The 13,237-nt window shown below is 34.5% G+C and overlaps 1 protein-coding gene across 1 annotated transcript; it reads right to left on the bottom strand.

The window, feature by feature from the left end:
• On the bottom strand, nucleotides 1-2,520 carry LOC121754459 (cytochrome P450 87A3-like). The gene is made up of 9 exons (XM_042149816.1): nucleotides 2,318-2,520; nucleotides 1,905-2,226; nucleotides 1,443-1,592; nucleotides 1,124-1,375; nucleotides 821-910; nucleotides 656-734; nucleotides 460-566; nucleotides 252-379; nucleotides 1-97 (listed from the first exon to the last, which is right to left on the bottom strand). Exons 1-9 carry the CDS (start codon nucleotides 2,518-2,520, stop codon nucleotides 1-3), a joined length of 1,428 nt encoding a protein of 475 aa, XP_042005750.1.
• Between the last annotated feature and the right edge of the window lie 10,717 nt (nucleotides 2,521-13,237).

Below are 13,237 nucleotides of genomic sequence, written 5' to 3'. Positions count from 1 at the left end.
TTAATGGTTCATCTTTTTGGATAGTTGAATGTGATAACCATTTGGGAACTGCAAGCCGGGTGTTCGAACAATTTCTCCTCCCTTTATTGCTTTCCACCTGTTTCACGCCAACACCAAAATTAACTCAACTGAAAAATCATTCAATTCATAAATCTTTCATAAATTTGGACAATATCTCTCTCTCTCTCTCTATTCTAAATTACAATTCTTTTTTAAATGAGAATATCTAATAAGTGAATTAGAATGCTTACTTGTATTTTGTTACGAAGCAGTGTAGAAAGACAGCCATTTGCAACTTAGTAAAATCGGCTCCAACGCAGAATCGCATGCCACCTCCAAATGCCATGAAGTTTCTTGATGCACTGTTGGTGTCTATTCCCTGTGTTACACAATCTCTATTTTCAAATTACAATTCTCTTCTATCTCTCAATCAAAGTAATTATAGATAGACTTGCTTGCCTCCCATCTCCATGGGTTGAAGTCAAGTGGGTTACTATATCTGGCAGGGTCGAGGTGCACAGCTGGAGGGCACACCATCACAGCCCAACCACCTGGAATTGTATATTCTGTATTTCATTTACATTTACATTTACATTTATTAATTAATTCCACATCAACATCAACATAACATGAGTATTTGAATTGCCTAGCTAACCCTTATATTTGATTTCTCTCATCGCCTTTCTGAATATCCCTGGGACTATGTTACCCAGCCTCACTGTTTCACTTATAAACTGCATAACAATTCATTATTTAACGTTACCACACATAACCTAATTCAACAATTAATTACATACTATGTTGTATTGACAATTTTCACCTGAAATGTGAATTTCATTGATTTATATTCTTGCCATGTTAGTCCAGACTCCGGATTTTCCCTCCTCCTAATAATGGCCTCGTGCTCAGCCTGTTTTTGTAAATATAGTTTAATCAATCAAAAATTAGTTGGGTTTTATGAAATTATTTGAGTTTGTTAAGAAAATGGGTAGAAATAAACTAATGAAATGTGAGTAATTTTTATAATAAAATGAGAGAAATATGTAATCATTATAAAAAAGTGAATAGAAATATTTATTGGCGACAAAAGAAAAGTATGGAATATTTAGTAATGAGTAGGTACGGTGAGTTGGTTTAGGGCGGCCGGGTGGTGAAGGAGGAAGTTGATGGCCAAGGTGAGCGCCAAGGACGTGGTTTCAAAGCTGGCGAAGAGCAACACAAACATGAGGTCTAAAGCTATGTCCTCAGTTAGCATCGTATCCTTTCGTTCCATTTCTGTCAACACATAATCGAAGAAATCAGTCTGTTTTTTTCGTGCTTTTTCTCGTCTTTCTTGGAGCATGTCCTTGAGCATCTTCATCGCCTTCTTTCTTCCCTGCACCATATGATTAGGATTAGAGGATTTGATCAAATGTTTTCATAGAAATACAACATATATTTACCTGTACACATTTATTGTACGCTGTTCCAGGAATGTTCAAGGGGAAGGAGATGAGCCCTCGTATAAATGCTTCAAAATTCCCTCTCAAATTCTCCGACGAATCCTTGGATTCGTAGCTGATTAGCTTCTTCGCAGCAAGATCAAATATCATCTGCAAAACACACAAAAATGAATAAAAAAGTTAATTATATACTCCATTTTATAGTAGAATGTGAGTGGAATGAGTTAATGAAGTATGTGGCCCAGTGGAAAAAAAGTAAATATGTCTTTAAATGAGGAATGGCAAAACATGTTAGGTGTTTGCGGACGGAGGGAGTGTCTTTATTTGATTGCTATTAACACTCTTAAAAGACCTTAAAAAGGGAATGGGTAAAGGAGTCAGGATTACCATTCTGTCGATATAAAACAGGGTTTCAATACACAAAAATAGTTGAACATGAAATAATATAGTAGCAGTGGTGACCTGTGCGGCGGCATCCTTGAGATCGATAGTAGGCCGGGAGGACCACATTTCCAAGGCAGAGCATGAAGCCTGCTCGACTTCGGGGAGCATCTTTCGGAGGCTCTCGGGGCCAAACAAATTGAGCACCATATTCTTGAGGTACTTGTACATGAACCCATGCAACGAACCTACATTTTGGCGCCCAAATATTCGTGTAAACGTCTCCGGGTACCAACTTTGAAACAACTCTCCCTCTTTTTGAAATATAAAATAATTCAGATCTGCATCCGTCGAGACTATCACCGCTCGCCCCACCAAGCTCGTCTTGAAAATCGGCCCATATCTAATTCACAACACACAATAAATAGTAAATACACATGCGATACTATTAATGAATCTTTATCAAGTCGATATGGGATTATTAAAAGCATTACCTCTGCATTCTCTCGTTCACGAAGGGAGGGATTGCAGAAGTGGTGTTAGGGGCAAAGAACTGCAACGTCTCGCCCAGAAGCGGCCATCCCATCGACCCCGGTGGGAGGGCCCCGTTGCACTTGGGATTCCTCCACCGGTAAATCCAGTGCGTCAGCATCACGACCACCACCGATCCCACGTAAAAAAACACTGTCACAAACATCCTCACAAGCTGCAGAAGAGATAGAGAAGGGAAGATCGAATGAGAATTGCTGGAGATACAATCCTTATAAATAAGCCAAACTGATCTGCATAACTAATTTTATTAATCAAGTATGCAGTTGGCTTTCTTTATATTATGAATAAGTGATGGGATATCTTTTTTAGAGTTCATCTTGTTAAATTAGTAAATGGTCAACGGGTTATAAAATTGCATACACAAACTGAGGATCCTTCCCTCTGCAAATTTCCCACGAATACATATATTCATTTTATATCTTGAAAGATAAATTAGGAGACCATTGCTTTACATGTCTTATTTATAAAAAAAGCTTATGTAAATCTTCACTAGATTTAATTAATGTGAAGGAAATATTCCCTGTATCTGTGTTAAATACTGACTGCTTCTATTTTGTTCAAGATTAGATTTCATACTAGATCTTTTTCAGCTGTACAATCCGATTCTAAATCTTCTTCACATCATCATTCGACATTGCAAATCTTGCTTTGTAGATTTTCTTTACAACCACTGTACCTAATTTTATTTGAGCCATACGCACATAGAGCAATTCCTTATATTAATGCGTATGTGATTGTGCCTCAAAAAATTTCATACAATTTTGGTTTCGCAGTAATGTTTCATTAGTAAATCAATGAATCTTAAGAAGAAATGAATTTTGGAGTATATGTTACGGGACATTTCTTTTGCATGAAATTTAAGAAAATGAGATAAATAAAACAGAGACAATAAAGTGAAAAAGAGTAAATGTGTTTTTTTTGCCAAAAAAAATAAATGACTCAATTTAGGTAATTTAAGTGGAACGTCCCTAAAATGAATATAAGACTGACTATCTTCAAGACAGAACGAAAATCCGTCAGGAACACACATGAAAGTAATGGATTTGGTTCAGACATTATTTAGTTCTTGTCCTTATCGGGTCAACCCGTTAAGAACCCGATAATTTCGAATTTGATTGAGTTGGGTTCAAGTAACCTTTGATTATTTTTATTCATTTTAAAAACTATTATGTTAGCTTTATTTTATAGGTTCTTGTAAATCAATTTTTTATCCTGTAAATCAGGTTTAGTCATGTTATACTAGGTTCTGGCCCGTTATCATGTCAAGTCAACTCATATTATATCGTGTCGTTAACAGGATCACATTGGGACAACTCGTATTACAAACATTGTTTATGGTGGGAGAGAGGGTATCCAGGGGTGGATCCACTTGATGGTAATAAGGGACAATTGTCCCACCTCAATATATTTCACTTTTACTAATTTGTTAATTAATTTTTTGATTTTTTTTAATTTTCTTTATAAATGCCCCACCTCAAACTTCTAAATTTTCTTCATGTATTTTTTTTGTGCCCCTGCTAAATTGAATTCCTGGCTCCGCCTTTGGGAGTGTCGTTTTTCTTTACAAAGTCTCAGGGTTGCAAATGTTCCGCAATCATATGTTAGGAATATCTAATACTCCCTCCGTCCCACAAGAGTATGCACTCTTTCCTTTTTAATCCGCCACTCAAGAGTATGCACTTTCTAATTTTAGAACCTCTTTTTCTTCTCTAATAAGGTGTGACTCACTTTGTAGTACAATATTTTAATTACCTTTTCTTTTTATCTCTCTTACTTTATCAATTGTGCATCATGTGCAACCAATAGTGCATACTCTTGTGGGACAAAGTGTAATTAACTATAATTTTAATTTAATAGAATTTCATAAATTTATAATTAATGTCTACTATTCTTTAGTTCGCAACTACATATGGACGAATCATCATTTTTATTTATATTTATGAGGGATTAATATAATACTCTCCATCCCTGTAAAATATGAATATTTGGTTTAGTACGAGTTTTGATATATAATTGATAAAGTAAGAGAGAGATAAAAGATAGTGTAAATAATGTTAGTGGAGAGTGGACTCCATATTATTAGTAGTGTAGTGTAATACTCAAAGTTGTAAAATAAAATGATGTGTAAGAGTAATACGTGGTTTAACTATTAAGAAATTTAGAAAGTTCAGTACTCTCGGATAGAGAAAGTACTTAATTATCGGGAAGATGAATGGCATAAAGTTTTAGGTAAGATATCCTTAATAGGGAACTATGGGCAGTGGTATGACAGCTAAAATTGTTCATATCTGAAGTAAGGTTCATGTTAAAGGGAACAACAGGCAAAAAGAATTATTTATCTGCAGAAAGAAGTATGAAAAGTAGAGATGAAGGCAGTATCTGAACAAGAATGAAAAGTTTGCATTTGTTTATTTAGTTAGTTGAATAAATGAGTAGTGGGTGAAGAGCCAAATATGGCCCACATGTTGAGATAGTCTGATGACACTACTCACATCCAATTGTAAGCTCCTTTCCTGTAAACACACTTATTCTATTTAATTTCTCTATTAGTATCTCTCTTCTTTAAACTGTTTTAAGTATTTCATCTTGCTTTAAATATGCTATTTATCTTATTTAAAAGTAAGAAATTTTAGACGTGAATTGTAACTCTAAGCCCTTCTTGCAATCATGGAATAAAAATAAAAATATAATGGAATAAATGTAGAAATGGATTGAAAATAATTTTTTGTATTTTTATTTCATTTCCTTCTTCATTTCGTCATATTAAGTAAATGAAAAGAATGAAAGTATGAATTACATTTCATTGCATCAAACTAAGAAGGGCCGGAAAATAAAAATAGGAAAGAAATTATAATTCTTTGTATTTTTTTCTATTTCCCTCTTCATTTATCATATTAAATAATCGAAGGCCCTTCTTAATATAATGAAACAAAATAATATTTCTACTTTTATTTCATTCTTTTTTGTTTGGCATATATTTTACTTATAAATCTTCATTCCATTTAGTATTCATCATTTCATTCCTCATGAAAAATAATTCATTCTATTTATCCAAAATATAACTATTCATTCCAGTCTCATTTTTCCTTAGTTTAGATTTTAACAAAATTATATATTTCCTCCGTCCAAACTAAGTTGAGTCGTATTCCATTTTGGGATGTCCCAAATAGGTTGAGTCATTTTCTTCTTTTTTTTAACAAAAAACAAAAAACAAAACATCCAATTGCTCTTACTTTATTTCGTCACATACTTTACTCTCTATTTATCTCTCCTACTTTATTTCTTTCTTGTACTTTTCAATACAATTTCTTAATCTCCGTGCCCAAAAATTTTAACTTAACTTAGTTGGGATGGAGGGAGTATTATATTTTAGTTTACTATCTTCTCAATTTTATATTTTTTAAATTTAATCTTCAAAGTAAAATTTTAAAATTTCTAATAATTAAAAACATATATGTACAAATCCAAAGGGTGTAGTTGAATGTCTGTGTCGTGTCACTCTCTTCTCTTTGTCTTCTGACGTTTGGATTACTCAAGTCAAATCGTCAAACTGATCCAGCTGGCCAGATGTATGTCTTCTACTTGCAAAACGCTGGCGAGTGGATCCAGTGGAAAATCAGACTGGTCAACTTGACTTAGATCCGACTTGAATGAGAGCTCAAAAGCGCTTTCAAAACCTTAACTCACAATACTATTAACTAGTATAGGGAAGTAAGGATCGATCCTACAGAGATGATGTGTTTTATATTGGTTGCGGACACGAATGGGAATGGCTGCGGCAACGCTTTCCAGTGGTGGGTTAAGTTAAACTACTTTACTTGAGAGACTAAATTAACTAAATTGATCCACTAGCTTAAACGAAATAAAATCTACTTGATCAACTCATCATGTAATTTCCTGAAATGGACAAACAGAATAAAGTGGACGACTGTTAGTCTCCTGCAAAACGTACTATAAAGTAAAACTTTTCTAACAACTTCATCTTCTTCACGGAATCAACATAAAACACAGAGCATAATCAGATCTGAACATTCGCGAACAACAAATCTTATCATAACAACTTGTAAATTTAAATCTGCCCCCAAGAAGTAAACTACACTCACGTAAATAAGAAACTAACCCATAATCATGCAGAAATACCAACTTTTCTATCATATCTAAACATCCTAAGACACTTCATCCACAATTTTCTTCTCAACTGGACAAAGATAAATCAAAGACTCAGATCTACCAAATCAAACCGCAACAAAACACTTGAGCTAAGATACACTTGAGCATCGTAAATAGGAAATCAAAAGTAGATCAGAGAATTCATGCATACTAACAGAACATTACAACGGGAATTGAAATCATAACACTAAATTTACTGGATCCAACGATCAAGAGTCTGCAGCAAAAACGTAAACTAAAAGTAGACAAAAGAAAACCGAATTGTTTCATCGCTCCTTCTTGAGGGGAATTACAGAACCAAATGATTAAAGCGATAAAACCAACACCAAACCCCACTAAACTAAACTAAACTAAACTAGAACAGGAACCAAGTGTGTGTACGACAAAAATCATGAAAATGAAGTGAATTGAGCTTCCATTTCAACCATAAAAGAGAGCTGAATTCCTAAGATGTTTCTGAATGTGTGCGTGAAAAACCAACCCTCCTCGAACCGTTGGGCTTTCTATATAGAGAGAGGCGTAGGGCTCTGATCCCTAGGGTACCGTCCTCTCAAAAATGTCATTCATGCCCTTCACTTTTGTGGTGGAGTCCTTAGCTCTATCTTCTATGTGGAAAACTCCTGCTGGCTCCGTTTAACTCTGACTTGATTAATTCAGCAATGCAGGTTTTCGACTTCATTTCTTAATCCGTTCGCCCGCCCACCTGATAAGTTCATCTTCTTAATATGGCGGAATTTACACACACCTGGCTCATATTTGCATGTTAGATTTACAGATTTGGGTGCAGTTTTATCACAGAACACATGCATGAAACGAGCCCCATCAGTAGTCCAGTGGCATGAGACTTCCATCCTTAACTAGAATGGCTAGGGGATCGAACCATGCCTTTGGGTATGGAACAACTTTAAATCCTTGGGGTCAGCTGTCCTACCTATCAAGGTTGCTACAAATCAGCGCGAGAAATGGTCAATGGTCTTGCCACATACTCTTGGTAATCACAAAAAAAGTACTCCATCTGTCCCCTAAAAATAGGTTCTTTTGAAAAGACACGGGTTTTATGCAAAATTGGTAAAGTAAAGAGAGATAGAAAGAAAAGTTTGTTAGTGGACTGATAAAGTATATGTAAACACTACAATGCACACCTACTTCACAAATACACACAAAACATATATATACACAAACACTACACTTTCATGCACAATATACCCACTGCAAGCATAAGACATACACTACACACATAATACACACACTACGCAACACACACAAACATAAAACACACTACCTAAAAACACACAACAACACACATACACTTCCACGCACAGTATATACACCCCACACACAAGACATACATTGCACATATAATATATACACTGCACACACAACACAAATACATACACAAACAATTTACAAACAAAACATACACACATTGCACACAAAATATACTTTCACACACCCCACACACACCGCACACAAGACATACACAATCATACACAATATATACATTGCAAATACAACATACATAATACACACAACCACACCACACCCAACATACACTTCTACATCACACATAAACACATTGTGCCTGTAAAATACACACTACACATATTTCAAACACACGAATCACACAACACACAACATACATAACTCATACGCATACACACATATACACTACACACAATACATACACATATGGTGTTAATTGAGCCAATTCTATTAGGTTTGAAACAATTCTATCGAGCCAATCTCCCTCATTTGATTTTAGACCAATAATAGTATCAGATTCCGCACAACAATCAAAGGTATATTGTGTATGTGATGTACTTTTTATTAGCACCATAAATACCTGCAAGTATACAGAGTAGGAATAGTATAGCTAAAGGTTAGTACTGGATATCGATCACGGGGAAAACAAACACAGACTGACTATCCTCTACTAAAACTCAATTACTATTTGGAAAACCGAAAGATTTGAAAATTTTTGAAAACAAAGAACAATTGAAAGTAAATAAACACTAATTGCAAATAATCACGGAGATAAAAGTATAGAGATAAGAGAATTCTAGGGATGTGCGTTCATAGTTTTGGTTATACAAATTCCAACTACAACACCCTAGCACAGTTCTTACTTTGATAGAACGAGTCACCTAGCTTATGCTCATGCGATGAAAACGTTGATTACTAACACTAGGGTTGTCAATCCTAGATCCATAACTCCTAAAAGCTCCTAAGACCCATGAAAAGTCCTCACTCTCAATTAACAGTGCCGTTTTAAAGGAAGCTAATTGTAGTGTCTATTAAGTGGATCTAACTTGCCAACCTCCTCTCACGATTATGTAGCAAGTTATATTAATTCATCACAGAATGTGTCACTCAAACGTGAAGCATTATCCAATTAGTTAAGGAAGAAATAAAGTAAGAACAAAGTCGGAATTGTATAACCAAAGTCGTTACTAACACATCCCTAGAATCCTATGAGTTTAGTTACACATGATAGAATAAACTAAAAACATTGATTGTATGGAAGACAATGAAACATAAGAACTAAAGGAATAAAACCCAAAGGTTGAATCCTTGTAGCCTTGATGAAGTCTTGAATCATTCTTCAACCCCTTGCACAATGAAGCACTCTAACTTTTAAGCTCTGGAAATATTTGGCAAAGAGAAGACCTCTTTTTCATGAAGCTTTGGGGGGTATTTATAGGGGGAAATCGTCCCTCTTTAAATAAGGAAAATGTTTGCAAAATATGGTAAATCTTGGAGAGAAAGTAGGGCAAATCTGCTCGCCGCTTTTTCCCAACGGTCGCTGTGGGTTGGTCCGAGGCTTCTGTCCTTTCGGCAGTGGTCGCTGCACTTGTTTCAGCGGTCGCTGGCTATCATCCTGTAACTCTCTGGACTCTTTGTAGCCGTCTCCACGCATTTCCCAGCGGTCCCTGGGCATGTTCTTTCTTAATGCACAACTTCCTTGGAGCGGGCCGCTACTGACTTAGCCGTCGTTGGGGGCCGACTATGTTGTGGCGGACCGCTGGACATGCAGAACAACTCCAGATTTCCATCTTCGCGTTTTGACTCCCTTTTTAGGCTCAAATATGCACATTTCTCACAAAACATGTAAAAATACCAAAATAGACAAAATATGCAAATAATGGACATGTAATGCAACTTTGACATTCAAAACGGACCAAATAGTGACCTTAAAACAGTGCAAAATTCGAGCGTATCAGTATGAGTGTGTAGTGTATGTGTATGTGTGTGTGTGCACATGCATTGTTTGGTTTTTATAGGTAAGAATTGAGTTGAAAATTCAATTTTCATAGAATAAATATATATTTTTAAGAAACCGTCAAACTAATGGTTTTTAAACTGGAATCGCCAAATCTGGTGGTTTTGAATCGAAATAGGCTAATGCTTTGCTGGGCCAATTATGGTTCCACCATTTTGGAAATCGGAACAGACGGTTTTTGAATCGTGAACATCATGTACGTTAAGTGTGTATTGTATGTGTCTGTGCATTGTGTGTAGGGATGTCAGTTCAACCTATCCTAATGGGCTGGTCCGATTAGCTCACTGAAATTAGAGGGTTAGGACTGAAAAGTTCAATCCCATCCACTTATTTTAACATCTAATGGCGTAGGACTGATCTTAATTTTGTATTGAAGTACTGTATATGGATTTTAAATTGATACTCACATGTCCCTCAAGAATATGCACTATTTCCTTTTTAGTCCGTCCCACAAAAATATGTACTTTCTAATTTTGGAAAGTTTTTTCTCTCTAATGTGGTGGGACTCATTCTCCACTAACAATACTTTATTTATTCTTTCTCTCAATCTCTCTCTTACTTTACCAATTTTATATTAAAACCTATGCCGACCCTAAAGTGTATATTCTTTGGGGACGGAATGAGTAGTATACTTATATAATTAAATCTTTAATGTCTCTATTCAGATTGCCATGCTTGGAATTTAAAGCATGGTCATAATTAAATTAACAAGTGGACTTAATAAATCGACGCTGTAAATTCCGAGACCAGATAGTATTTGTCTGGGCTTTGCCGGTCGCACAGAATATTAGGGTTGACCTTTTTGTGCTAACCACGTTATCATTATAGATTGCTTTCTACATTCAAAATAAATGAAAAATTATTGAGTAATAATCAAAGAAAAAAAATTTAACAATCAAATTCGAAGATAAAATTATAATAAGTACTTTAGTAACTAAATATTGATTTATTCTCTGTATTTTTGTTGTTCTGCTGGAAACGCCTATCGTAGCATTGCTCTAGATACTCCCTCCGTCCCATAATAATTGTCGCTCTTTTCCATTTCGGTATGTCCCATAATAATTGCCACACTTCATTTTTACCATAAATGGTAAGTAGGTCTCACATTCCACTAACTCTTTTCACTCACTTTTTATTATAAAATCAATATAAAAAGCGGATCCTACATTCACTAACTTTTCCAACCAACTTTTCTATGCATTTCTTAAAATCCGTGCCCACAATAAGAGTGACAATTATTGTGGAACGAAAGGAGTAATATAATAAATTATTTTTATTTTATTTCCTGGTCTTAGATTTTTTTGTTATAAATAGGACAATGTTTGTTTGACATGGATGATGTGCTAGGAAAGTAATCTAAATCTCAATTGTAAAATTCTTTTGTTTGTTGAAAATGAGGAAAGTAATATGATTTTTAATTATTAAATTCCTATGTTTTGTAATATCATAAGAAAATAAGGAAAGGAAACTCATTCCTAAAGTCAAGGAAAGTTATGTAGAAATTTAAAGAGTCTTTTTCCTCTTCTAAACCTAGGTATTCTTTTTTTCCCGTAATTTGAAAAAGTGGTTTCTTCCACTACTCATCAAATATCTCATTTCTTCCACTACTCCATAACTATTTTATGTCCGATAAATTTTATTAATTATACTCAGCTACATAGACATATGATTGATTATGTAGAAATGAATTTTATTTCTGCTAAATTTTATTAATTCTAATCATCAACAAAGCCACGAGTTTGATTATGTAGAAATGAATATTATATATATATATATATAGGGTTTTGATCTATGCAAAACTAGATTTAAATACAAAAACGCAGAACAATATCATAATTAGGGCACTTTTAGGTCATAATTAGGTAATTTGTAGGTCATGCTAACAAAGCATGACCTAAAACGATCTTAGTATGACATTAAATCCAAATATTATAATATGACCTAAAATTGCTTAATTATGACCTTCCGTGTTTTTGGTTAATTATTGACCATTAGATCATCTAATCCTAGGGCTGAGATTTGGTCTGCATTTCTGGATTTAAACACATACTTATTTTGATCATCTCCCTATATATATATATATATATATATATATAGGGTTGTGATCAATGTCGAACCAATTTTAAAGACCGAACTAGAGACCAAATCTGGGCCATTAGATATAGTTTTTTTGATGAGATGTGCTGCTGTGTAAATTTTTCGTTCTTCATTACAAGCCCATTTTACTTCATTGTATAGGTTTATTACTTCATTCCGTACGTAATACCTTGAAACTACAACATGTTTTTACTTTCTTCCAGTAGGTTTTGAAATGATTCAACATATGTTTCATTTGAATTCATTGACCTGAGTTTTTACTTTATTTACATTAAAAAATGCAATTTATTCAAGTGCGTTTATTACTTCATTCAGAAACGTTATTACTTCATTGGATAAGGTTTTTACTTCATTCCAGTAGGACTTCACATACTTCATTCCAATAATTTATTGCATCATTCCATGTGTTTATTACACCATATCAGCGTTGTGGTGGTGGTGATAGATATTGTAAAGAGAAAGAACGGCACACGACGGCGAAACCGCATTTACGTACTGGAATGAAGTAATAATCCTACTGGAATGAAGTAAAAACCTACTGGAATGAAGTAAGGACCTACTGGAATGAAGTTAAATCTTTGTAACATGTTTGTATGACTTATATACCTTCGGATGAATTAAAATAGGCTCGTGATGAAGGCGAAAATAAATGATAAATTTGTGTCTCTCATCCATAAAAAACTAGATAAAAAAACCCTAATTTGGTATGGTTCGGTGGTTCGATCTTTAAGAGTGGATTTGTGAATAATGAGACTCTATATATATATATATATATATATATATAGAGTAGTGATCTATGGCAAGAGCCCCTTAAACCTATAACTAGAGAACAAATCTCAGCCATAAGATCAAGAAAATCAAGGGCTAATATTAATACATGTAATTTTTTAATTTAAAAAGAAATTAGTTCTCTCAATCACAAATTTACTCCATAATAACAAGGCGGGGGTGTTATGGTAATTTTGTAAATCACAAACTTTCGTTGCCAAAATCAGGTTAGGGCCAAATTGATTTCATTTGAAAACAACCGCTATTTCTTCTTCTCTCTTCTCCTCTTCTCTGTTCTGGCAAATTAAACCATAGCCATCGCCATCGCCATCGTCATCGTTGCCGTCGTCAACATCCACTTCTTCGTCGTCAAATTAGTTCATACTCTCCAAGTTGAAGAATTCGAAGCTGACTTGATCTGTAAAATAAATAAACAGACTTCACTCAGTAAAAAATAATTTCAAAGGGAGCGGAGCTGCTTTTTCCTAATCACTCCAATTTCTGCTTAATTGAATCGCTAGCCAATTTAATTCCGATTTTGATGATG

This window comes from Salvia splendens, chromosome 11 (genome assembly GCF_004379255.2).
Source record: "Salvia splendens isolate huo1 chromosome 11, SspV2, whole genome shotgun sequence".
Lineage (NCBI taxonomy): Eukaryota > Viridiplantae > Streptophyta > Magnoliopsida > Lamiales > Lamiaceae > Salvia > Salvia splendens.
This window is presented reverse-complemented; position numbering and strand designations above follow the sequence as displayed.